The sequence below is a fragment of the Prunus dulcis genome, chromosome 6 (assembly GCF_902201215.1).
Source record: "Prunus dulcis chromosome 6, ALMONDv2, whole genome shotgun sequence".
Classification (NCBI taxonomy): Eukaryota; Viridiplantae; Streptophyta; class Magnoliopsida; order Rosales; family Rosaceae; genus Prunus; species Prunus dulcis.
Window position 1 is genome coordinate 20,025,514 of NC_047655.1, and position 27,637 is coordinate 20,053,150.

Here is a 27,637-nt window from a genome sequence, read left to right on the forward strand (position 1 = left end):
GTCGAAATCGCCAGGCATTATTTTCCTCCTGGTTTTCATTATATGCCCTCTAATCCCTATAAGTCCCTCAAGTATTATAGAGATATTTTGCTTGAAACCAAATCAGTTGAAATCAAGCCCATAAAAGATCGTGATAATCCCAGCACTATCCTTTATCATTCATTGTACATTCACCAGATTGTAAGCCAAGAAGCCTTCAGCAGTCGCCCTTATGAACTTAAGTTGCTTCAATCTCAGTTGCAATACAATTATGCAGATTATATTGATGCATGGTATACTATTTTCCTTCATCAGTCTGAGGATTTTAGTCATTCCTGGTTCATCAATTTTGATAATAAGTTCAAAAGTCCTTTCCCATATTGGTTTCTCCATTGGTGGGAAAAACATGGTCCAGTTGAAGAAATTCTACCAGCTTCGGTTCTCCAGCTCATTCACCATTACACTCAGAAGGCCAAGTTCTCCGCAGTTGATTTATTTTTCCCCAAACAGTTATTATTTATTGCCCGATACAAGGTGCCCTGGATACTAAAATGGTCTTACAGGGTTACTAAAGATGCTCGCATTTTTGCCCGCCAATTTTCAGTCAAATGGTGGGATAAATTTGAAGTTGACAGAATCGCCAAATATGTTTACAATGATCTTCCAGTTGCACAAGTCCCTCTGCCGGTCTCTCCCTCTGCATCTGTCCGATCTTCCCTCTCAGTCGAAGGAAAATCCAAGGCAGAACTCCGAGAAATCGCCACTCAGTTGCTCCGACAAGCCTCCCAGATGGATGATGATGAAGACAACGGGTCCCCCTCGTCTTCCAGCTGTCAGCCCATCTCTGTCAAGCCCAAAACCTGGTTTGAAGACAGTCAAGATCCTTATGATGCCTATGATATGACTCGTCCAAAGTAAACTGCTTCATGACGCATTGGGTGAGCTAAGGATGATAAGTCAAGAGATTAATTAGACCAGAAGAAAAACTCCTCACCAAATTTAAGAAGACATATTTTAATGGTTTTTTTTTTCTTTTTAACAAGACAAATTTTACTCGTCAAAACCATTGTGGCGAGGCAAATGTGAGTTTCCTTCCAATTTTCTTCTCTCTTGTGTTAGAAGCTGCGTAAACCATAAAATACATATGCTAAACCATAAAATACATATGCTCTTGTTGTCAATCGTCGTCGATCATGTTGTTGCCATGATAAATAGTTTTGAATGATAAAATGAATGTTCATTATTGAAAAGTCCTAATAAGATCTGTTCATCTAATAAATCACCTTTTAAAAATCATGAATCATCATTTAACGATCATCTCTTCAAAAAATCAATCGTACCTCACCCGAAAATTTGATTCCAAGATACACACACCATTCCATTTTATTTAAGATCCATTCTATCACATGTGCTGACAGACAGTCTGATATGTTTACACAACAGCCACAAACAACAGTTAAGACCACAAAATCGAACTTTTAATTTCGATTGCATGATGCACAACTTAAAAGGCAGGAGGCTTCAATGTATTTCCAACGTCGATAACAAATCGGTATCTGACGTCCGCTTTCGCGAGGCGCTCCATAGCAGTGCTCACATAGTCAATAGGTATAACCTCAACCTCGGCTGTTATGTTGTGCTTGGCTGCAAAATCAATCATCTCTTGTGTCTCCTTGACACCTCCAATGTTGCTACCACCTACCATCTTTCTTCCTATAATTGAAAAATAATGTTAATACACACTCATCAAATTCTCTCAATCAAAATTATAGCTTTCTTTTGTCCAATCCAATGTTTGAACTTTGAAGTGAGTTACGCCATTTATATGCGCCTTACCCATTAGCAAAGGAAAAACAGGAAGCTCATGGGGCTTCTCTGGTGCACCAAGCACCACAAGTTTTCCGTTAGTCTTCAACAAACGAATCGAAGGCAAGATAGGGTGAACTGCGGAAACTGTGTCGATTATACCATCCATTGTGCCCATGGCTGCCTACAAAATTAAGGTGACAAAATATTAGATCATCCTCCTATATACATAAATGAAAGTCATTAATGCAACTTGACAATACCAGCATCTGATCTTGTTTGCGGTTGACCAAAAACGAATCGGCTTTGAGACGTTTAATAGCTTCCTCCTTCTTACTAGGGGAGGTACTAATCGCTGTAACCCTAACCCCCATAGCCTTGGCAAATTTCACTGCCACATGGCCTAGACCACCAAGGCCAACCACACCGACATGCATGCCGGGTTTGTCGAGGCCATAATATCTCAACGGGCTGTAGGTTGTAATCCCGGCACAAAGGAGAGGAGCAGCACCCTCAAGAGGCAGGTTATCCGGAATACGAATCACGAAGTGCTCATCGGCCACCATGATGTCGGAGTAACCTCCATACGTGGTGGAATTCCGTCGTGATACTCGGCACCATAGGTGAGTATAAGTCTGGGGCAGTAGTTCTCAAGATTGTTTGCACACTTATCACAAGATTGGCAAGATCCCACCAGGCACCCAACACCTACCTTGTCTCCAACTTCGTATTTTTGCACTCTACTTCCTACCTCTGTCACTACTCCAACAATCTCATGCCTGATTTCCCATTTAAATTGAGTTAACATTTGATTAATTACATGGCTAGCATAATCAGATATCAAAGTTGATTAGCATAACCATGTGCAGAATATGTAGCAAAGTGTGTACGTACCCGGGAACTAGGGGATAGGTAGTAATCTCCCATTCCAAATAAAAAACAAAAAACCAATATATCCAAGATTGAAATGAAAATGTAAATAAAATGAAACAAGATTTGAAGGAGAATATAACCTTCCAAACAATAGATAATGATGACTAGTCAACTATAAGGACACAAACCCAGAATTTATACAATGACTAGTCAACCACAATTCATACGATGACTAGTCAACCACCAAGAACACAAACCCATAAATTCATACGATGACTAGTCAACCACCAAGAACAGAAACCCAGAAAAATTACAGAGATGCAATCAGAAATTGTTCACCTAGAAACCCACCATTGGGAAAAACTGGGGGTCATCAACCGACCAGGCAATCCACTAAGTAGAAAAATATTCTTACAAAGGAACACAAGCAAGCTCAAGCAAAACCTAGATCTATTTAGGAAGATGAGCAATACCTCCTTTGTGCAATCTTCTTCTCCAACTTAGCACAGCTTGAAGCCCAATTCTTCATGGCAATGGCAGCTCCTTCTTCAGCTCATTCATCCCATGGCACCAGCTTGCAAGCTCAACTCAAACAGAAACCAAAATTTGGATTCAAAGGAGAATAACCAATTTCTTCAAGAAACCATACTCTTGAAGAAATCAGTAGTGAATCTGACCTAGATATAAATGAGAGAATGTTTTTATGAAGCTAGATGCAGATCATTATTTCAAATGCAGTTTTTTCATAAAGAAATCAATATGGAAAAACTCATAGATGAAATGTTGTTCTCTCTTGAGGAAGAAGAACGGAAAGATGGAGAACCAATCTTTCCTCCAATTCCACACAAAAGAAACGGCTTACCCAAGAGGAATAGCAAGGCCTATATAGCCCAAAATATTCCCTTAGGTCAGAGTCCCATGTGGCAGCAGAGGGAGAAAAAGGAATAGGACAAAAAAGTTGGTTATCAAGCTGGAGAGCAAGGATGACTAGTCATCCAAGAAACAGATGACTAGTCATCATTTTATGAAAACAGTGTAATGCAATGCATAATTTACCTTTGTCAATTTGCATGAATCTCCATATGATAGTTGTTAGTTAAGAACACCTAGAGAAGCTATTCTCAATCTAAACTTGAGCTTGATAAATAACAATAGAAATCCTATTACAAAGTTGTCAAGGGAAGCCAAAAGAAAAACCCAAAATGCATACATTAACAAAACCACACACCGACTATATGTTAGTGTTAATCAGTATATATAATGGATGTAGTGACCGAGTGACAGTTTGAGAAGCAGCAGTATTCCCAAGTGGCAGTATGAGGGAGTTTATGCGCTGTCTGTGTAGAGAGGATGCGGCAGCAGGGTTTGGTGCATGCTGCTGAGCTGACGCATTTTTGGTGAAAAACAACAATGGCAACAGGAAATTATCAGAAATTTCCATGAAAGAGAAAGCTGTTGTTGATAGCCATGTCAGAATGATTGTGAGTAGAGAATACCACGTTAGAGCACTTCCAGCGGCAAGGGGAAGCCTGGACAGGAGAGGGCTTAGGCCCGCATGACAGCGCCAGCGTGTAAGGACAAGCTCGGGCAAGGTATGGGGCCCATTAACCCGGGCAAGCCCACAGGTAAATTCAACCTGTGCTATTGCCTGAGCAAGTGGCGTAATGTTGACGTCAGCAAATTCATGACTAGTTGTTGACTAGTCATAATTATATTTGGTTAAGTTTTAAAGCGTGTGAATATTACTATCTGTCTGAATAGCATTTAAATTTACCCCTTGTCACCTGAGTACCAATTTCAAGGAGGAACTCCTCCTCAAAATAAATAGGGTTCTCACATTTGTCAAATTCTTTTAGCTGTTTTTAGCTTTTGAATTCCTTTAATTTTTTTCTTTTGAAATTTAGTAAGTGTTAAAATTCCATTAATCCTAAAGAGGAGTTCCTCCTTAATTTTAAGGTGCCAAACCATGCTCCCCGTTAATATATGCTCCTCATTACTACTGCCTCAGGTATGCTTGTTAATGTATGCATTTTATTTTTTTTCTTTTGGCTTCCCTTGACATCTTTGTAATAGGATTTCTATTGTTATTTATCAAGCTCAAGTTTAGATTGAGAATAGCTTCTTTAGGTGTTCTTAACTAACAACTATCCTATGGAGGTTCAAGCAAATTGGCAAAGGTAAATTGTGCATTGCATAACATTGCATTATACTGTTTTCATAAAATGATGACTAGTCATCTGTTTCTTGTATGACTAGTCATCCTTGCTCTGTAGGATTTCCAGCTGGATAACCAACTTTTTTGTCCTATTCTCTTTTCTCTCTCTGTTCCCACATGTGATTCTGACCTAAGGGAATTTTTGTCTGTAAAGGCTAAGGAATTCCTCTTTGGGAAGCCGTCTCTTTGGTGTGGATTTTTAGGAAAAGTTGGCTTGCTATCTTTCCGTTCTTCTTCCTCAAGAGGGAACAATATTTTCATCTATGAGTTTTTCCAAATTGATTTCGTTTTGAAAAACTGCATTTGAAATACTAATCTACATCTAGCTACTTAAAACACTCTCTCATTTATATCTAGGTCAGATTCAAGATTGATTTCTTCAAGAGTATGGTTTCTTGAAGAAATTGGTTATTCTCATTTGACTCCAAATTTTGGTTTATGTTTGAGTTAGAGCTTGTAAGCTGGTGCCATGGGATGAATGAGCTGGAGAAGGAGCTGCCATTGCCATTAAGAACTGAGCTTCAAGCTTTGCTAAGTTGGAGAAGAAGATTGCACAAATGAGGTATAGCTCATCTTCCTAAATAGATCTAGGTTTTTCTTGAGCTTGCTTGTGTTCCTTTGTAAGAATCTTTTTCTACTTAGTGGATTACCTGGTCGGTTGATGACCCCCAGTTTTTCCCAATGGTGGGTTTCTGGGTGAACAATTTCTGATTGCATCTCTGTAATTTTTCTGGGTTTGTGTTCTTGGTGGTTGACTAGTCATCATATGAATTATGGGTTTGTGTTCTTGGTGGTTGACTAGTCGTCGTATGAATTGTGGTTGACTAGTCATCATATGAATTCTGGGTTTGTGTTCTTGATGGTTGACTAGTCATCGTATGAATTGTGGTTGACTAGTCATCATATGAATTCTGGTTTGTGTTCTTAATGGTTGACTAGTCATCGTATGAATTCTGGGTTTGTATCCTTGTAGTTGACTAGTCATCATTATTTGCTATTTGGTGTTTGCTTGATTATGTTGTCTTCACACACTTTCACCATAGTTGTTGCTAGCACATGGGATGCCTAGATTGACGGGTCCTTCTGAGTGCCTAGGTTGTCACTAGTAATTCTCTAGGCTTGCAGGTACATCTTGGTATGCTCTGTGTATGTTATTATTTGGTATAATTCATATATGACAGTTGACTAGTCAGAGTGTGTGAAATTTGTTGCGTTCTTGGTTGAATATCTTTTAAATTTACCCTCGTCACCTAAGTACCAATTTCAATTGGTATCAGAGCACCAGCTCTTAACATAAATAGAGAGATCCTTTGGGTGCTAGTTGGTATTAGGTGTGCAAACATAAAAATGGATCAAATTGCTCCTTGCATTCATGATGAGCTTGCCTTGTTTGTTAAGAATTATAGAAGGGTTGTCAAAGATAAAACCAAAGTCACTAGGAATTGTCAGAATCTTCCTAGTTCGTCTACATGTGTGTCTCAAGACAATGTTTTTAAGGAGATGAATGTTTTGGACTCTTATGGCTTTAGGGAGGACAAAAGTTTGAAAGGTCTTGTAAAGTGCTATCTATGTGGTGGTGCTGGTCACATTGATGTGGAATGTGCAAATAACCACATGACAGAGTCTAATGGGAGAGAAGAGTCAATTAGTGCACAATGGAGTGATAATGATAGTGATGATTCCAATAACTATATCACTTCATCTTATGAAGAGGCAAATAATTTTGCCCTTGTTGGTTCTGTTCATAACTCTAGCCTTGCTAGAGTTCATGTAGTTAAGGAAGGAAAATCTGATTCAAGAAATGAATCTGTGTCTGGAGATGATAGGCAAGATGACCAGTCATACAGGGATCATGATGACCAGTCATACAAGGAATAGGATGACCAGTCATACTTGGGTATGTGTGAAAAGTATGATGTCCTTTTTACTGAAACTTCCAAGCTTAAGGAAAGAAATCTCTTACTTGAAGGGAAGGTAAAGAACCTGGAAATTCTTAATTGCACTTTTAAAGAAGCAAATAATGAATTGAGTGAAAATGTTAAGACCTTGGAGAGTGAAAGGGATTCATTGATTGTCATTAAAAATGACATTTCAAACCAAGTGAATGTGCTCAAGGAAAACAACTTGATTTTCCAAGCCTCCAACAAGAACTGGTTGACTCAGATAAATGAGGCAAATGACACAGTGATCAAGCTTACCATAGGGGCTAAAAAAGTAGATAAAATGTTGAATATGGGTAAGGTTCATGGAGACAAAACCGGTTTTGGTTATGGTTGTTCTAGTTTATGTGTTCCTCCTCCTTTGACCACATTTGTCAAGGAGTCAAATACAAAGTTTGATGTTTTAGAGCCAACTAGGACTCAAAGATTCATTCCTACTTGTCACCATTGTGGTGTGAAAGGTCACATTCGACCTAGGTGTAATGCTCTAAGGAATGTGTCTAGAGCAACCAATGCAAATGGCTTTAAGAACCATGTTTCATCTCTTAAAACATGTGAGCTTGCAAAATCTGTTCTTTGTAAAAGGGATAAACATTCTTCACTTGCAAAATTTGGTTTCCCAAAACCAAAAAGGTTCATTCTTACTTGCCATCATTGTGGCACATTAGGACACATAAGACCAAAGTGTTTTGAGCTTAGGAATTTTGAGAAAAAGTCTTTTGTTCATTTCAAGAAAGTAAATGATGACTCACTTCAAACTCAAGTGAATGATCTTCTTTATAAAGTTGTCAAAATTCCTAAGGTGATCTCTTTGCCTCATAAAGTCTTAAAAGTGAAGCAAGTTTGGATCAAGAAGGAAGACCATGTTCTTCCTCATGTTGGTGACTAGTTTCTTTATTTTATGTATCTAGACCATTCTCTTGTTTGTGTGTGCTTCATGGAGTCTAGATACATTGTCATGCATTTGCACCTTGTTCTTTTGTTTTATTAGGATTCATTTGTTTTATTATTTTTAAATGTGGTCATTGCATGCATGTCATTCAATCATCTTTCTCACAGTGCTTTGAATCTTGGGTGATCAACAAAATTTCATGTTCTTTTGAACTTGTTGGTCTTGTCCAAACATTTTCCAGCTGGATAACCAACTTTTTTGTCATATTCTCTTTTCTCTCTCTGTTGCCACATGTGATTTTGACCTAAGGGAATTTTTGTCTATAAAGGCTAAGGAATTCCTCTTTGGGAAGCCGTCTCTTTGGTGTGGATTTTTAGGAAAGGTTGGCTTGCCATCTTTCCATTCTTCTTCCTCAAGAGAGAACAATATTTTCATCTATGAGTTTTTCGAGATTGATTTCTTTTTGAAAAACTGCATTTGAAATACTAATCTACATCTAGCTACTTAAAACACTATCTCATTTATATCTAGGTCAGATTCAAGATTGATTTCTTCAAGAGTATGGTTTCTTGAAGAAATTGGTCATTCTAATTTGAATCCAAATTTTGGTTTCTGTTTGAGTTAGAGCTTGCAAGCTGGTGCCATGGGATGAATAAGCTAGAGAAGGAGCTGCCATTGCCATGAAGAACTGAGCTTCAAGCTTTGCTAAGTTGGAGAAGAAGATTGCACAAAGGAGGTATAGCTCATCTTCCTAAATAAATCTAGGTTTTTCTTGAGCTTGCTTGTGTTCCTTTGTAAGAATTTTTTTCTACTTAGTGGATTGCCTGGTCAGTTGATGACCCCCAATTTTTCCCAATTGTGGGTTTCTGGGTGAACAATTTCTGTTTGCATCTCTGTAATTTTTCTGGGTTTGTGTTCTTGGTGGTTGACTAGTCATCATATGAATTCTGGGTTTGTGTTCTTGGTGGCTGACTAGGCATCATATGAATTCTGGGTTTGTGTTCTTGGTGGCTGACTAGTCATTGTATGAATTGTGGTTGACTAGTCATCATATGAATTCTGGGTTTGTGTTCTTAGTGGTTGACTAATCATCGTATGAATTCTGGGTTTGTATCCTTGTAGTTGACTAGTCATCATTATTTGCTGTTTGGTGTTTGCTTGACTATGTTGTCTTCACACACTTTCACCATAGTTGTTGCTAGCACAGGGGATGCCTAGATTGACGGGTCCTTCTGAGTGCCTAGGTTGTCACTAGTAATTCTCTAGGCTTGCAGGTATATCTTGGTATGCTCTGTGTATGTTATTATTTGATATAATTCATATATGACAGTTGACTAGTCATAAGAGTATTTGGTCAAAGTCTAAAGTGTGTGAAATTTGTTGCGTTCTTGGTTGAATATCTTTTAAGTTTACCCATCGTCACCTAAGTACCAATTTCAATGCTCCTCGTTACTTGTGCCTCAGGTGGATCAACAAACAATTGGCTCTTCAAAATCTCTGATTTGATAATTGGAATCATTCAGATTTTAGGTTATTTGTGTAAGAATTATATATTCGTAGAAAAAATTGGCTAATTTGAGATATTTTTAGTTAAACTGTTATTTACACTCCAATAGAGAGATAAAGAACATAGCCCCAAAAAGGATTCTTGCAAACAATAGAATAAGATGCAAAACAATAAACACAACCATTGCAAACATACAGTGAGCAAAGTCAATTCTCATAAAGAAATTAGATATAAAAAATGCTTAAAATTCAACCTATATTAATATTTGAAATTGTAAACAAGATCTGTAAACGAGATCAGTTATCAATATTATCCTCTCACAAAAGACATCTACGGATGCGCATAACCAATATATTATCTCCCATTGCAGGCCGCACATATGTGAATTTGAGCATTCCAAACATGGTTGATATGTGATTGTTTTTCAAACTATTGAATTGGTGGAACTGGAATCCTTGATTGGAACAAACCAAACCAAATCCTCACCTGAAACTTGATTCCCAATCCCAAATCAGCAAACTTTTCCATTTATTCTTTTAAATAAGATCCATCCTATCATATTGTGCTGATAGTACCAAGAAAAGTTTACACAAAACACAACAAAAATTGAGACCACAAAATCAAACTCAATTTCGTTTGCCAGTTCATCCATTGATTTAGACCGAGATGCAAAATTTAAGTAGAGACTTGATTGCCTGTTCATCCATTGATGTAGACCGGGATGCAAAAGTTAACTAGACTTCAATGTGTTCCCAACGTCGATGACAAATCGGTATTTGACATCTGTTTTGGCAAGGCGCTCCATGGCAGTGTTCAAATAATCAATTGGGATAACCTCAACTTGGGCTGTTATGTTGTGCTTGGCTGCAAAATCAATCATCTCTTGTGTCTCCTTCATGCCTCCGATATTACTACCAGCAACCATCTTTCTTCCTGTAACATTTCCAAAGTAAGTACTTGAATAAACCATCATCCAATGCAACCCCATGAAAGAAGTGAGTTATGTCATAGGCTTACCCATTAGCAAAGGAAAAACTGGAAGCTCAAGGGGTTTCTCTGGTGCACCAACCATAACAAGCTTTCCATTAGACTTCAACAAAGCAATTAAAGGCAAGAGTGGGTGGACTGCTGAAACCGTATCGATAATGCCATCCATTGTGCCCACGGCTGCCTACCAAATTAGCAGGACAAAAGATTAATTAGATCATAATCTAGTTAAATTCATGATCATTGCTACTTGTTGAAGTAATCACCTGCATCTGATCTTGATCACGGCTGACTAAAAACGAATCGGCACGAAGATGTTCAATAGCTTCCTTCTTCTTATTAGGGGAGGTACTTATTACTGTAACCCTAACCCCCAGAGCCTTGGCAAACTTCACTGCCACATGTCCAAGACCACCTAGACCAACCACACCCACATGCATACCGGGTTTGTCAAGACCATAATATCTCAATGCGCTGTAGGTTGTGATTCCTGCGCATAGAAGAGGGGCAGCACCATCAAGAGGAAGGTTGTCCGGAACACGAATTACGAAGTGCTCATCGGCCACCATGAAGTCAGAGTAACCTCCATATGTGATGGTTCCGTCATGGTACTTGGCACCGTAGGTGAGTATATATTTGGGGCAGTAATTCTCAAGATTGTTTGCACAGTTATCACAAGATTGGCAGGATCCTACCACGCACCCAACTCCTACCTTGTCCCCAACTTTGAATTTTTCTACTTTGCTCCCTACCTCTGTCACTACACCAACAATCTCATGCCTACATTGCCCAATTGAGTGTGCATGCATTTCATTAGTTAAGTTAATCAAGAACTTAATTCATAGCATTAGTCCAATTCAAGGAGAAATCATCTCAGTCCCGGCATCTGCCAGTATGTCATTCTATCACAACCAAACATTCCCTGTCCCACCCGAGAGTGGCCATGGGCCTCGCTTGGTTGTGTGGGTGGCCGATGCCGGACCAAAAGAATTTCTCTAAGTATAACATTGTTAAAATTGATAGAAAATGAATGTAATTTTTTGTTAAAAGTTTGTATATGTTTAGTATAATGGATGGCATATGACTACATACCCGGGAACCAGAGGATAGGTGGAAAAACCCCAGTCATTCTTAACCATGTGAAGATCAGTATGGCATATACCACAGTATAACACTTTGAATGCCACATCTTTCTCTCCTGTTTCTCTACAACCAAATCAGTTCAATTTTAGACAACAAATCTAAAACTGAGATCCTGGAAAGCAAGAACTACCAACTAAATCATAAAAAAAGAAAACAAGAAACCAGAAACTTGTGTACTTAATCATAAAAAAAGCAGACAAATCCAAGATGAAGTGAAAATGTAAATCAAAGAAACAATAATCGGATCTAGTAGTAGAGTTAATAATGTATGTACCTTCTTGAGAAATTAAAGGGAGCGAGAACACCAGATGAGTCTCTAGCAGCCCATCCAAATGCCTTCTTGGGGTGTTCATGCTCTTGAGATTTCACCATTTTTTCTCTTCAAACTTCAAACACAAATCGACTGATAGCAGAGTGAGAGTTTGTGTGAGGGACAGATTGTGAAAGTAGCAATTTACAAGTGGCACTATGAGACTTCATGCATGTATATGTAAAGATGAAGTGGCAACAGGTTTGGTGCTGAGCTGACGCATCGGGTGAGCAAAGGGCAGAGAGGGAATCTTTCTTTGCTGACCAGAAAATTTTCTTGCAAACGTACACGGTAGTCTTCGCAGTGCCTTTAAAATCTCTTGTATTCTTTATAAAAAGCTTGACTCCTTCAAAATGAGGTGCTCGTTCTAAAAATAAATGGAATTTTGCCATTTATTAATTTCTTTTTCTAAAATAAATGCTGCTCTTTTTATTTTCATTTTATTTTCTCACCCATCGTATTTTCTCACTTATCATATCAATTTGAAACAACACAATCCTATCTTTCCACCTATCATTATTTCTAAAATATGCTTTAATTAGATTCACTATTATACCCAATATAGAAGCCCAAATTATTTATAAAAAAAAACCATATATGAAATAGACTTTATAACACACCCAAAACCCATTTACAATATAACAAAAAGGCTTTTAACTTCTTTTAAATTACAAAACTACCATTGATTTCTTAAAACAAACTCAACTCCAAAACTTCATAAAAAGCCCAACACTCAATGGGACATCAAAGCAATTTAATAATTAAAATTAAATTAAATTGTGCCAGCTATCATTTTTTGGGTTTGTTTATAGAAATTAAATGGTGTATGGTTTATCTATAATATTAGTGCAAAGAATGGGTATATGACTAAATATCTCTTATTTTTTAAACCTTTAATTATTAATTCAAGCATTTTCTATTTCCTAAAATAACTTTATTTGATAAAAGTTCAGTAGTGGAAGTGAAGGTGGTGGTGAAAGAGATGAAGGTGAATGTGGCAATGATAGTGGAAGTGGTTGTGGGTGGTGATGAAGCTAGAGGCGGTGGTTGTGGTAGTGATGGTGGTGGAGATGGTGGTTGTAGAGGTGAAGGTGGTAGCGGTGGCGGCGTGGTGGTGTAGGTGGAGGTGGAGGTGGAGGTGGTGGAGGAGGAGGAGCATGTAGTGGTGGAGTTTGGTGGTAGTGGTGGTGGAGGTGGTGGAGTTGCATGTGGAGGTGGAGGTAGTGTCACTTAAAAAACAATTATGATGGTATTTTGGGAATTAAAATAATTCATTAAAGACTTATCTCTGCTTATTTTGAAAGTAGCTTTGAAAAGTAACCAAGAGCTTACTTTTAAAAGCTGCTGTCAAAAGGCCACTACTTGAAAAATAATCGAAATATTTTATTTTTACCAAACACCTTAAACTGCTTAACTTTAAAGCGAAGTAGGTTTTTGGCAATTAAAAGCAATCCTAAACGAGGCCTTACACTTTCTTCTTTTTTTCTTTTTTTCTTTTTGTCAAATGGTAAAATAGGTGGGTTACGCGAGTTTAGGTTTTTGGATTAAGTCCTTAGAAGTCATTTTACAAAGGGATAAATTTGTCTTTAAATTTTTTAAGATTAGATGGGTAAGGAAATATGACAGGTAAGTGGAAATAGCAACACTCTTCTAAAATTCTTATAACTTTTTTTTTTTTGTTTTAGAATTTCGTAAGTGTCAAAATCTTATTTGCTTTGAGGAGATTCAAACTTTACTCTTATTTTTCTCTTGACTTATCATGAAAGTAAATGCTCTTTCCCCCCCAAGAATTAATATTATATATGCCTAAAAAATGTTTAGGTTCATGACGAACCTGTAAACTGAGGACAAAAGCTTTATAAGGGAGAATTGACAAAAAAAAAAAAAAACCTTTACAAAGGAATAAACTTGTCTTTAAGTTTTTTTAAGATTAGATGGGTAAGGAAATATGACAGGTAAGTGGAAATAGCAACATTCTTCTAAAATTCTTATAACTTTTCTTTTTGTTTTAGAATTTCGTAAGTGTCAAAATCTTATTTGTTTTGAGGAGAGTCAAAATTTACTCTTATTTTTCTCTTGACTTATCATGAAAGTAAATGCTCTTTCCCCCACAAGAATTATTATATATGCCTAAAAAATGTTTAGGTTCGTGACTAGCCTGTAAACTGAGGACAAAAGCTTTATAGGGGAGAATTGACAACAAAAATAACTTTAGGGGAGAATTGACCAAAAAATAATAATAATAATATTTAGGGGTCGTTTGTTACGCAGGACTGTCTTGGCATGGACTAAGCTTAAATACTGCCACAGATTGACTTGGCTTGGACTAAACTTAATAAGGCTTGTCGAGCGTTTGGTATAATGCTGGACTAGGATTGGGACTTGAATAAAAATATGTTTATTTAATTAATTAAAAATTAAAAAAATAATAAAAATAATTTTTTATTTAACCCAAAGCCACACTCACCCAAAACCATCAACAAGCAGCCACTGGATCTCTGCATGGGAAGTGAGAGTTCCCCAAAAATTTTCACCTCTCTCTCTCTCTCTCTCTCTCTCTCTCTCTCAATTTTGGTTTTTCCATTCCATGGCGATTTCAGATTCACCGAGGCATTGCAGGCACCAGCACGAGCCCTCGCACGGACTCAGATCCATAGGATTTGCTCGGCGATTGGGTCCGAGCTCGACGGCACTACATTGTGTTATGGAGTCGTTGTCGATCAAGAACTCGCTGATTTGACGGATATGGGGAGCAGAAGGATGAGCATCCTCAATTTTGATTTCAATAAGTGAATGATGATGATGATGTTAATGGTGAAGCCAGTGTGTTGAATCGGAATGGGGATGTGTTAATGTATGCATTTTGGGTTTTTCTTTTGGCTTCCCTTGACAACTTTGTAATAGGATTTCTATTGTTATTTATCAAGCTCAAGTTTAGATTGAGAATAGCTTCTTTAGGTGTTCTTAACTAACAACTATCCTATGGAGGTTCAAGCAAATTGGCAAAGGTAAATTGTGCATTGCATAACATTGCATTAAACTGTTTTCATAAAATGATGACTAGTCATCTGTTTCTTGTATGACTAGTCATCCTTGCTCTGTAGGATTTCCAGCTGGATAACCAACTTTTTTGTCATATTCTTTTTTCTCTCTCTGCTGCCATATGTGATTCTAACCTAAGGGAATTTTTGTCTGTAAAGGCAAATGAATTCCTCTTTGGCTGAATATCTTTTAAGTTTACCCATCGTCACCTAAGTACCGTTTTCAATTGGTATCAGAGCGTCAGCTCTTAATACAAATAGAGAGATCCAAGGATTTGTTTTGGTGTTTAGGTGTGCTCACTATGGAACAGGATCGAGTTGCTGGATCTTGCAACTCCCCTCCTTATTTTGATGGAAACAACTACGCTACTTGGAGAGAAAAATTTGAGATATTCCTTGATGCTCTTGATGAGTACGCAAGTGAGTATCTCACAAAAGAGTGGGTTGCTCCTGTCAAGACTGTTGAGAGTAATGTTGTGCCCAAGCGTAGGTCAGAATGGACTGAAGCTGAGGTGTTTGCTGCATATTCAAACAAGAAGGCCAGAAATGCCTTAGTTACAACCTTGTCTACCACACAATTTTCACATATACAACACATCCCAAATGTGAAACAGGCTTGGGATAAACTAAGGGTGGTTCATGAAAGGGATGACCAAGTGAGAACCCTAAAACTTCAGATGGTGCTTGCACAATTTGAAGAACTTAGGATGTCTGAAACTGAGTCTATTTCTGAGTTCTATGGGAGAGTTGAGATGATCACAAATGAAGCCATGAGTCTCGGTCAACCTATTGAAGAGCTTCTTGTTGTTCAGAAAATCCTTCGTGTTCTACCATCTAGGTTTAGAGCAAAGAAAACCGCAATCATGGAGGTCCAAAACTTAAATGAAATTAAGCTTGGCAAGCTCGTTGGAAAATTGAAAACCTATGAGATGGAGTTGAATATGGAAGAGAATGACACTAAAAAATCAAAACATGTTGCACTTCAAGGAGTGAATGATTCCTCTCTGAAAGGTGGTGAAAAATCCTCAGGTTTTGAGGATGAGATGGCTTTGTTTGTCAAAAAAGTTAGGAGAATTCTTAGGGATAAAGGAAAGTTTCCTAGAGAGGGCAGCTCTGGTAGTGAGAGACAATTTAGACCATCAACTGATCGGTCTAATGAGAGGAACAAGGATGTCAAACCTTTCACTAAATATTTCAGAAAATCAGTCAAGTGCTTCACATGTGGAGGCATTGGGCACTATTGTAATGACCCAAACCCAAAATTCCTAATTAAGGAGTAATTTATTATGAGAAAAGACAATTTTACCCTTGGAATATTTTATTAAGAAAAAGTTGACTTTTTGACCGGAAAGGAATTTGACAATTCTACAGACACCGTTGCGTAAAGCACCGTTAAATGAGTTCATAGACACGTAGTGGGCCCGAATCGGAGTTGTAACGAGAGAGTTATGGTCAAAATAAACTCAGTGGCACAATCTTAAATATTTCGAAATGGGATTTTATACAAACCAGATATCTCTCTCTCTCTCTCTCTCCCCCGCGACTTCTCTCCGCGCCTCCTCCTTCTCTCCTTCGCAACTCCGGCCACCGGCCACGGCTGTGGACGGGGCCGATACCAAATTGACCGGGACGACGTCCTCTTCCAACCCCAACCAGCTCCCTCCTCCAGCCGCCGCGGTTTCGCCGGAATTTGGAGAAGAAGATGCCGACGTCGCCCGATCTTCATAGCCGCCAATCTCCCTCCTCCGGCAATCGTTTCAGTCTAGCCATGTATGAATTTTGAACCTCTCGAGCTATTCTAGCTGCCTGTTAGGTAGGAATTAATCAGTTCTCAGTGTAGCTATTGGATTTTCGAACTTGAAGTTTTGGCCAATTTTTGGCCTCCGTGATCGGCCACTTCCGGTCATTTTTTGGGGTAGGTCCAAGAACAAAAGTGGTTCCAAATATATTGTTATACCTAGGATAGGAGTTTGGAGCCGTGGTTTCGAGTTTTTCCGACGAGGTGTAATCGCTTTGGACACCCATCGCTGCCGACGCATGCGGCGGCTCGTGGACGAAGGTAGTGCAGAGACACTGTGTCTTGTTGCAATCTTTGGGTTGTCACGAGCGCGTAGGAATTCACAGATCCCAATTTGGATACTGTTTGAGCCTCGAACGGATTTTCCATATTGTGCGATTTCCGGGTTCAATACTGTTAAGCCGTTGGATCGTACTCAATTTCAGATATGTTATGTTAGATAATTTCAGAATCGTGTAGGATTCGACGGATTGTGAATCGGAGTCCCGGATACTCCGAAATTGCGAACCCTGGGGCTAGGGTTTAAAAATTATGCGATTACACGATCGTGGTTAATCCGATCGTCCGATTCAGACCAGACTTGCAGGACATGGTTACTTAAATGTGAGGAACCTATAGGAACTCTCAGATTGGTAATTGGAGGTCGTGGACGCCACGAGGTCCGTATTGACCAATATGGAAGTTTATCGCTTAGTGAAGTCTCGGGTCCTTTCAGATAGTTCTAAACATCTGAAATGCTTAAGTGGGCATAAGAATGACTTTAAGTTAGTGCACGCACTTCTAGGAGCCGGGGGGTCAGGGTTTTTAATTAAATACTTATACCGAGCAGTTTATTTAATTAAATATTCATGGTGGTTTAACCAGGCACCCAGGGCCAGGCAGACCCGCAGGAGGGACCTTCAGGAGGTCTAGCTAGCTCGGACCAGGAGTGAGTGGACTTTTCTTTTATAAATGATTTTATGCAAATGAATTTCATTATTTGATCTTGAATAAGTTTTATTGAGTATGATTTTCCTAGCATGATTTGTTGAATTTAAATATCTTGATTTATATGCTGCTTAGTTGAATGTGCTAAAGAGATATGGAAAGTAGAGATTGAGATTACATCAGATAAAATGGCAGCAGAGTTCCAGATTTAATAAAAATGCAGTTATTTATCAGAATTTTCAGAAATATATATTTTCTCAGAAATTTTATATTTTCTTAAACCACCGTGGGTACCCAGTTACAGAAACAGGTGGCTTTCAGTATATGTTGCCTTCGGATATGACGATGTCCACGGGCATCCAGTCTACCTTCAGTTTTGTCAGTGCACTTGACATTTGCCTCACGAGTTTTGGGGACGCCCGGACCGTGAGAGCCAGGATTGCGGATCAGGCTGACTACGGTCCCCTGAATCCTGCCAGTTTGCGGCTCGGGTTGACTTTGTGTCACCGAGACCTGCCAGGGGAATTGACGGATATCAGGAATTGACGGAATTAAAGGTGTACACCTAGGTGGTAGTTTTAAATTGATTACAGTGCTTTCATGCGAGTTTTATTGATCTTGAATATGATTGCATATACGTATAGAAATATGTGAATGCCTTGATTTTAGTATGATTCAAATGCAGATTAAATAATCAATTTTACATAACTGTTGTTACAGTGGGGGTTAGTATATTCTTATGCTATTTTCTGAACCTTTATTTTTGTCCACTCACATTTTCAAATGTTTTGTGCCCTCAGGCTGTAGACGTGCACAGAAAATTCACCACCGGGCCATTTTTCCGTCTTCCGTGCCTTTCCCTCGTTAGAGAAGTTTTATCTGTAAATTTTTAGTAATTGCTCTGATATTTGCCCTAGATTGAGAACTGGACTGTGAATTGTGTATTTACGTATACTCACAGCTGGTGGTGTAAATATACATGCTTGTTTTGACAGGTGTAAATTTGGGATTGAACAAATTACAGGGGAGACTCTGCCGAATTTTCGGTAGGAGTCAATGCTAAATTGAAATTAAGTTTGTAACTAGAATGGCAAATAGGTCTTTTGTGCCCGACATTCGCCAAGTGTCGGACACGCACAGGGTCCGACTCGAATTCCAAAGCGGAATTTGGATCGGGTCCTATCAACTATGCTGCCGACTATGCAAACAATTAGAAAAAATACTCCAAAGGAAAGGACAAGGCCATGAAAGTTAGCTGGAGTGAGAGTGAAAGTGAAGTGTCTCAAGAGGATTCATCTTCCTCTGATGATGATGACCAACATGTTGCTTTTGTTGCCTCTGTGCAGCCAGTGTCTGATGAATCTGATTTTGAGTCAAATGACCTGTCATACGAGTCATTAGGAAGAAAATATGATTGTTTGTTCAAAGAGACATTGTCTTTGAAAGAAGAGAGCCTCAAACTTGAGGCCAATAACCATGAACTTCAACATGAAATCATCATCTTAAAAGAAACCAAAAAGGAGTTGAGTGACAAATTTGTGTCTCTAGAAAAAGAATTTGTTGCACTTGTGTCAATTAGGAGTAATCTTGAAAATCAAGTTAATGTGCTCAAGGAAAGTAACATTGGTTTCCAGAACTCAAACAAACAGCTCCTAGGTGAATTGAATGAAGCAAAAAGTAAGGTTATATCTATGACCATTGGTGCCTCAAAAATTGACAAAATGTTGACTATGGAAAAACTTCATGGGGACAAAGGTGGTCTTGGATTTAATCATTTTGATTCTAGTTCATCTAGCTCTACCACTAGGTTTGTCAAGTCAAAAACTCCAACCATTGCTACTCTTGATGCTCAACAGGTAGTCAAGAAACCTAAGTTTGTTCCAACTTGTCACAGGTGTGGGTTGACTGGTCATATTCGACCAGTCTGTCATATGTACAAAAAGGATAAGACTAGAAAATTGTCTTCAAAATCTAAAAGGAATCCCAGATCTTTGCAAGATCAGGTTGATCATTTGCTAAATGAAGTAACTAAGATTGCCAAACTTGTCTCCCTTAAAATGAGTTCACATATTGTGCCTAAGTCTACTTGGGTTGCAAAAGGTCATACCAAATGTCTTGTTGTGCTAAATGCTTTTGTTGCATCAAACACCAACTCTTGGTACTTTGATAGTGGCTGTTCCAAACATATGTCTGGTGATAAGAGTGTCTTCTCATCTCTCAACCCTTTTGATGGAGGCACAGTGACTTTTGGTGGAGGTCACAAGTCTCAAGTTGTTGGAAAAGGTACTGTTTGTATCCCTGGATTACCCGAGCTTAAGAATGTTAGATGTGTTGAGGGTCTTACATCCAATCTCATTAGTGTGAGTCATCTGTGTGATGATGGAGTAATAGAAGTTAGATTCTCCAAGCATGGGTGCAAAATCATTGGAAAAGGTGGCAATGAGATTGCGAGCACGGCTAGGTCTAGGGACAATTGCTATTGCATTGATGGTGTCAATGATGCAAAAGAAGTAGTTGGCAATAATGTTGTGAATAAAACAAGTGTCTTGTGGCATCAAAGGCTTGGACATGTGAACTTTTGAGACTTGCATAATTTGTCCAAGAAAGAGTTAGTGAGTGGTTTACCAAAGCTTGACAAATCTGATCAACATATTTGTGAAGGATGTCAATTGGGCAAGCAAGCTAGAGTGTCACATAAGAAGGTCAAACACATTCAAACACAAGTAAGCCTAGAACTTGTTCACATGGACCTTGTTGGTCCTATCCAAACCTTGTCCCTTGGTGGAAAGAAATATATTTTTGTCATGGTTGATGATTTCTCTAAGTTCACTTGGGTCTCATTCTTACGTGAGAAATCTGAAACTTTTCTAAGGTTTAAGTCTGTTTGTCATCTTTTGCAAAAAAAGAAGATGACTAGTCATCTGCCTCTTGTTAGAATTAGAACAGATCATGGTTTTGAGTTTGAGAATTCTCAGTTTCTGAAATTTTGTGAAGAGATGGGAATTAAGCATGAGTTCTCTGCACCTATTACACCTCAACAAAATGGTGTTGTTGAGAGAAAGAATAGAATTCTTGTTGAGATGGCTCGGGTGATGCTCAATAGCAAAAATCTTGCTAAACATTTTTGGGCTGAAGCTGTAAGTACAGCTTGTTATATCTCAAACAGGGTATTTTTGAGGTCTGGTACCAAACAAACTCCCTATGAGATTTGGAAAGGAAAGAAGCCTAATGTGTCATATTTTAGAGTCTTTGGTAGCACATGCTATGTTCTGAGAGATAGGGAGCATCTTGCTAAGTTTGATTCTAAGTGTGATAAGGGAATATTTCTAGGGTATTCCACTTCAAGCCGAGCCTATAGAGTGTACAACTGTAGGACCAGAACCATCATTAAGTCCATAAATGTCAATATTGATGATTTTGCTGGCTCTATTGAGATGGCATTAGATGAGGATGGTCTTTTTCCTCCTCCTCTCGTGCAAGAATCTCCAGGTCTGGATCTTGTAGTTGACCTGTCAACTTTCGAAAATTCTATCCCAGTTGACTTGTCAACTCCTTCAACCTCTAGTTCCATCTCATCTGTCCAAGTTGTCAGCTCTCATGCTGATCATAGCCCTCTCACTCAAACTGAGAGTGTCATTATTGGTCCTCTTAATCAGGGAGTGAGAACTAGGAAACAATTAGCTCAAGAAATTAGTCATGTGTGTTATGTCTCAAAGGAAGAACCTAAGAATGTGAAAGAGGTATTGAACCATGGTGAATGGTTTCTTGCAATGCAAGAGGAGCTGAATCAGTTTGTTAGAAATGATGTTTGGTACCTTGTTCCCAGACCTACCAATACAAATGTTATAGGTACTAAGTGGATTTTCAAGAACAAAACTGATGAGCAAGGTAATGTTGTTAGAAACAAAGCTAGATTAGTTGCTCAAGGTTACACTCAAATGGAAGGCATTGATTTTGATGAAACTTTTGCCCCTGTTGCAAGATTAGAATCAGTTAGATTACTTCTTGCTATTGCTTGTCACTTAAAATTCAAACTTTATCAAATGGATGTCAAAACTGCTTTTTTGAATGGTATTTTAAATGAAGAGGTCTATGTTGAGCAACCAAAGAGTTTTGAAGATCCACATCATCCAAATGATGTGTTTCGGTTAAAAAAGGCACTCTATGGTTTGAAACAAGCTCCTAGAGCATGGTATGAGAGGTTATCTGCTCATCTTCTAAGAAATGCTATGTTAGAGGGTCAGTTGACAAAACTTTGTTTGTAAAAAGGTTCAGAAAAGATGTCTTGATTGCTCAAGTGTATGTTGATGATATTGTGATTGGTTCTACCTCTGACTTGCATGTTCAAGATTTTATTCATGTCATGACTAGTGAATTTGAAATGAGTCTTGTAGGTGAGCTTAACTATTTCTTAGGTCTTTAAATCAAACAAAGCCATGATGGGATATCTGTATCTCAATCAAAATATGCAAAAAATCTTGTGCAAAAGTTTGGTTTGGAGGATGCAAAATCTGCAAGAACTCCAATGAGCACTAGTGCTAAAATTCATAGAGACTTGCATGGCAAAATTGTGGATCAAACTCTCTATAAAAGTATGATAGGAAGTCTTCTCTACTTGACTGCTAGTAGACCAGATATTTCTTATAGTGTTGGAGTGTGTGCTCAGTTTCAAAGTGACCCAAAAGTGTCTCACTTGTTTGCTGTTAAGAGTATCATAAAATATGTGAGTAAGACTGTTGAGTTTGGGCTGTGGTATACCTATGACACTTGTGTCAATCTGGTTGGGTATAGTGATGCCGATTGGGCAGGTTGTAGTGATGATAGGAAAAGCACTTTCAGGGGGGTCTTTTATGTAGGCAACAACCTTGTTGCTTGGCATAGCAAAAAACAGAATTCTGTCTCGTTATCCACTGCTGAAGCAGAGTATGTTGCAGCTGGGAGTTGCTGCACTCAACTCCTTTGGATGAGACAAATGTTGGAAGACTATGGTCTTGCTCAATCATGCTTTCTAATCTATTGTGACAACATGAGTGCCATAGACATTTCTAAAAATCCTGTTCAGCATTCTAGGACTAAGCATATAGACATTAGCCATCATTTTATTAGAGATCTTGTGGAAGACAAAATAATATCTTTGGAATTTGTTCCCTCTGAGAAACAGCTAGCAGATATACTCACCAAGGCCTTGTATTTTATGGTGGGACCAGTACAAATTTCATGAAATTGAATGTCTTTAGTATTCATTTTTGCAGCTTGTGTGAGGAAATGAAACAATTACATTTAACCTTTTATTTCTAAGAACTGTTTATAACCTCTTTGATCTTAAAAAATCAAATGAGATTGCCGCCGGATGTTGTAATTCTTTTTTGTTTTTTTAATGGTTCTTGTATATTTTAAGAAAATCTGAATTTGAGTCCTCAAGAGTTGTCATTAAGACTCCACTACTTGGCGTGTAATGAAACTAATAATTCATAAGGTATTTTTGGTGGCCATGGTCATATGGTTTGTTTTCAATTTTTTCTTCCTTTTCGTCTCTTTTTCTCTTTTTAAGTTTGATCATACATTATCTCCTTCTTTTGGCTGAAAATACAAAACTGATGACAACATTTCTTCTGTTGCAACATGGTTAGTGGAAATTGTTATTTGGTCTTCAACTTCGTACTTGATTTAGCCTCTAAGTCACAACTGCTTCTTGTTTCCTTAGAACACCTTTGGTACTATAGCTTTTTCTGCTAACATTTCCATTACTATGAACTTTTGGTTGATTGTTATTCATAATTTCTAATGCGTCATCAGGTTCATGTGATTCTTGAGTCAACAACCTTCTCAATAAATTTGAAAAGCGGAGGTTTATGGTTTTAGAATGTCTGTTCCTTATCTTCACACATTGCAGAACATTGCAGAACTGTTGACTAGTCATCTTCGTTTTAGTTGACTAGTCAAATATTTTTTTTGGTGTGCAAATGTCTAAAACATATGTTTCTTCTGATCTCTGGTGGTATGAAGTTTGAATCATTTTATGCTTTGCCTGATTTGTGCATAATTCCCCCCTTCTAGTTTGGAGCCATTAGATGAAATCTTTTGGTGTTTTTTTGTCCTCTTGGTGAGACAAGTATTGTGATCCATTGTGGACGATCATTGTTATAATCTCCTATCTTTTCTCACTCTCTTAGGCAATTTGTTTAGAATTTTTTTTTAAAAAAAAAAAAAAGTGTGACCAATGTAGTCACGACTCTAGGAAGGTATAAGGTGTTAGGATTGAAGAATCTAGAGCAAGAGCCGCAAAATTGGGCCACTCAAGCACTTAAGTCTGGGATGTGCTCATCTTCCTAAATAGATCTAGATTTTGCTTGAGCTTGCTTGTGTTCCTTTATAAGAATCTTTTTCTACTTAGTGGATTGCCTGGTCGGTTGATGACCCCCAGTTTTTCCCAATGGTGGGTTTCTGGGTGAACAATTTCTAATTGCATCCTTGTAATTTTTCTGGGTTTGTGTTCTTGGTGGTCGACTAGTCATCTTATGAATTGTGGTTGACTAGTCATCATTATTTGCTTTTGGTGTTTGTTTGATTATGCTGTCTTCACACACTTTCACCATAGTTGTTGCTAGCACAGGGGATGTCTAGATTGATGGGTCCTTCTGAGTGCCTAGGTTGTCACTAGTAATTCTCTAGGCCTGCAGGTACATCATGGTATGCTCTGTGTATGTTGTTGTTTGGTATAATTCATATCTGACAGTTGACTAGTCGTAAGTGTAATTGGCCAAGGTATAGAGTGTGTGAAGTTTGTTGCATTTTTGGCTGAATATCTTTTAAGTTTACCCATCGTCACCTAAGTACCGATTTCAGGATGATGGTGATTACATGACTTGAATTGAGTGGCTGAGTATGAGCTAGCACATAACGCAAGGGATTTTTGTTTAAAAAATTTCTCCTGAAAACGCACGGGATTGTTCTGTCCCCTCTTTTTGCACGGGATTAACTAACACCTTCTAAGGAGGTGTTTTTAGTGGGCCCCACATTAATAATCCCTGCTTAGAATTAGAATTAGGTGAACCAAACGTGGGCCTAATTTTAATCTAATCCAATCCAGGCTTGAGAGGTGTACCAAACGAGGCCTTAGGGGAGAGTTCTTATATGGTGCAGGTTTCATAGGGCCATAAGACTTCTGCTTCTGTTTTATTTAGGTTTATTCAGGATGTATGATGCTTCACATGTTAGTATCTTATTTTATTTATGGATATGTTTATTGGGACTTACAAATGGCTTAGAACAACTAAGATCAATCTGGTGAAATTCTAGAAATTGGTTAGAAACCTATGCATATTTTAGGGTTCTGGTTCATAACCAACTTAGAATTCTTTTGATATTGTTCGCTTGAGGATTGTTCAGGATTTTTTTTTCCCTCAGTTTTGGATTGCTGGGTGACCGTCAGACCTTGTTGGGCCATGCCATGTTCATGCATTTTTACATGAGTATAATAAGGCCACCAAAATCAATGCAAACTAGAGAAGTCATTCTATAATGAGGGTCTAAGGGTTTTAGATTTGGTTTTATCTCTTAATCATTGCATCAAACTAACTTTACTTATATGATTCAACGACTAAAAAGATAGGGCTTATAAAACCATCAATATAGAATTTTACTATTTAACACATGCAAATTTCATGGTCAAATAAATAAAGAGCCTTGTATTTGTAAGCCCTAAAACCTTGCTTGTATTTGTTTGTCTAGAACACTAAAATAATGAAGTAAAGAAATAAAGAGTAGAGGGGCGACTGAAGAATAAGAATAGCTAGAAAATAAAAAAAACACAAAAGCAAAAAACAAAAGTTGTCTGGGAAGATTAAAAAATGAAACAAAAAAGTTGTCAAGCAACATTAAAAAACAGGATGATTGAGAGAAATCATGCCCTGGCTTAAATTTGTGAGACCACTGGTTTATTATGCCCTCGCTTAAACTGCAAGATTGTACATAGCACAAACCAAAACCTCATACGAAAAATTTAAAACTGAAACAAGCAAATTAATCATTCCATGTTTATTCATTTATTCTTTTATTCGAAGTCCATCCCATCACAATATTCATCTGATGTGATAAAACCAAAACAGCTGAGAGCAAACCTCAAACAATCGCGACTACAAAAAACATAATTTAAATTTCGATATCCTCCCTGCCATAATAAGGGATGCAAAACTTAAGAGCTAGGCTTCAATGTGTTTCCAATGTCAATGACAAAGCGATATCTAACGTCCGTTTTAGCAAGACGCTCCATTGCAGTGTTCACATAATCAATAGGGATAACTTCAATATCAGCTGTAACGTTGTGCTTGGCCGCAAAATCAATCATCTCTTGTGTCTCCTTCATACCACCAACGCAACTACCAGCTACTATCTTCCTTCCTAGTAAATTTCAGAATAAATATAAATAGTTAGGTTAATTAATGGAGAAAAAGAGCCAAAAATATGTACATATATACTTAAACGCAATGAGACATTGAAGGGAGTTTCATCATATGCTTACCCATCAGCAGAGGAAAAACCGGAAGCTCGGGACGCTTCTCCGGTGCACCAACCATAACAAGCTTTCCATGAGACTTTAACAAATCAATGTAAGGTAAGAGAGGATGATTTGCAGAGACTGTATCAATAATACCATCCATCGTGCCCATGGCAGCCTACGCATAATGAAGCAAAAATTTCAAAAACTTGTCAGGTCATCTACTATTTTCTTTGTACGGTCTCAACTGATCATGTATTGTAATGAATCGTACGGTCTCACCTGCATCTGATCTTCATCACGACTGACCAAAAACGAGTCAGCATGAAGATGTTTAATAGCTTCCTCCTCCTTTCCAGGGGAGGTACTGATCACAGTAACCTTAACCCCCATAGCCTTTGCAAATTTCACAGCCACATGGCCTAGACCACCAAGGCCAGCGACACCTACATGCATACCGGGTTTGTCAAGTCCGAAATATCTCAAAGGGCTGTAAGTTGTAATCCCAGCGCATAGAAGAGGAGCAGCTCCATCAAGAGGTAGGTTATCTGGAATATTGACAACGAAGTGCTCATCAGCCACCATGATATCTGAGTAGCCTCCATACGTAGTCGTTCCGTCATGGTACTTGCCACCAAATGTGGGTATCCATCTGGGGCAGTAGTTCTCAAGGTTGTTTGCACAATTATCACAAGAATGGCAAGATCCCACCATGCATCCAACACCAACCTTGTCTCCAACTTTGAATTTTTCTACTTTGCTCCCTACCTCTGTCACGACACCAACAATCTCATGCCTGCATTGGCCAATTTATTAAAGTTCGCATTTTTTATTGATTAAAATGGATGTCATAATCCAAATTCATAACTTTTCAAATTGTTACTAAAATTTGTTTTTGAATTGATAAAATAAGTTCTCTCAATAAACATAATTTCTTCCATGCATTTCATGCATACCCAGGAACGAGAGGATAGGTGGAAGCACCCCATTCAGTGGACTCCAATTCATTCTTGATTAGGTGAAGGTCGGAATGACATATCCCACAGTATGCGACTTTGAATGTCACGTCTTTCCCTCCCATTTCCCTGCAACCCAAATCAACTAATTAATTTCTCCAACACACTCAAAAACTGAGACTTGCTTTTAAGTAGAGGAACAAACTTTCTGTTGCTCCTAACGTATGAACAACTTAAATAGAAATGAGTTTATTTTTTGATTTAATAGATTTATGTATATAATATTTCATCAGAAACTAGTAGAGACAAATACTTAGTTACATAATTCCACGACGAATAAAACGATAAATCGAACAAGAATTGGATAAAGAAGATGATTGATAATGTACCTTCTTGAGAAATTGAAGGGAGAGAGAACACCTGATGAATCTCTGGCGGCCCATCCAAAGGCCTTCTTGGGGTGTTCTTGTTCTGTTGACATTTTCTCTCTAATAAGCAAATAAGCAAATAATATTTGCAGGCACCAAGTAATAGTACTCTGAATTAGTATGAGAGTCTGAGGGAGTGAATGCATGATATATAGCAGGGGAATTTGGTGTAGGCTGACGTACTGGGTGAGCCAATTTGAGGTCTCTTTCGAATGAACTAAATTTTGTTGGCTGACCAGACAACTTCCTCGGATAAAAGTACACTGATGATGTCGTCACAATGCGTAACAGCTTACCTACAGATGTTTTGGTTGATAATTAATTTTGCTGTCGTTATC

At 38.2% G+C, this 27,637-nt stretch overlaps 2 protein-coding genes and 1 pseudogene across 2 annotated transcripts; all 3 read right to left on the bottom strand.

The window, feature by feature from the left end:
• Window positions 1-1,483: 1,483 nt before the first annotated feature.
• Window positions 1,484-4,099, bottom strand: LOC117630429 (annotated as a pseudogene).
• A 5,843-nt stretch (window positions 4,100-9,942) lies between these two features.
• Window positions 9,943-11,973, bottom strand: LOC117630895 (probable mannitol dehydrogenase). The gene is made up of 5 exons (XM_034363741.1): window positions 11,617-11,973; window positions 11,292-11,405; window positions 10,466-10,979; window positions 10,230-10,383; window positions 9,943-10,145 (listed from the first exon to the last, which is right to left on the bottom strand). The coding sequence occupies exons 1-5, from the start codon at window positions 11,712-11,714 to the stop codon at window positions 9,943-9,945; spliced, it is 1,083 nt and encodes a 360-aa protein (XP_034219632.1). The 5' UTR covers window positions 11,715-11,973.
• Window positions 11,974-25,467: 13,494 nt separating this feature from the next.
• On the bottom strand, window positions 25,468-27,394 carry LOC117630894 (probable mannitol dehydrogenase). Its single transcript, XM_034363740.1, has 5 exons — window positions 27,261-27,394; window positions 26,872-27,000; window positions 26,198-26,711; window positions 25,940-26,093; window positions 25,468-25,818 (listed from the first exon to the last, which is right to left on the bottom strand). The coding sequence occupies exons 1-5, from the start codon at window positions 27,350-27,352 to the stop codon at window positions 25,613-25,615; spliced, it is 1,095 nt and encodes a 364-aa protein (XP_034219631.1). The 5' UTR covers window positions 27,353-27,394; the 3' UTR covers window positions 25,468-25,612.
• Window positions 27,395-27,637: the final 243 nt, after the last annotated feature.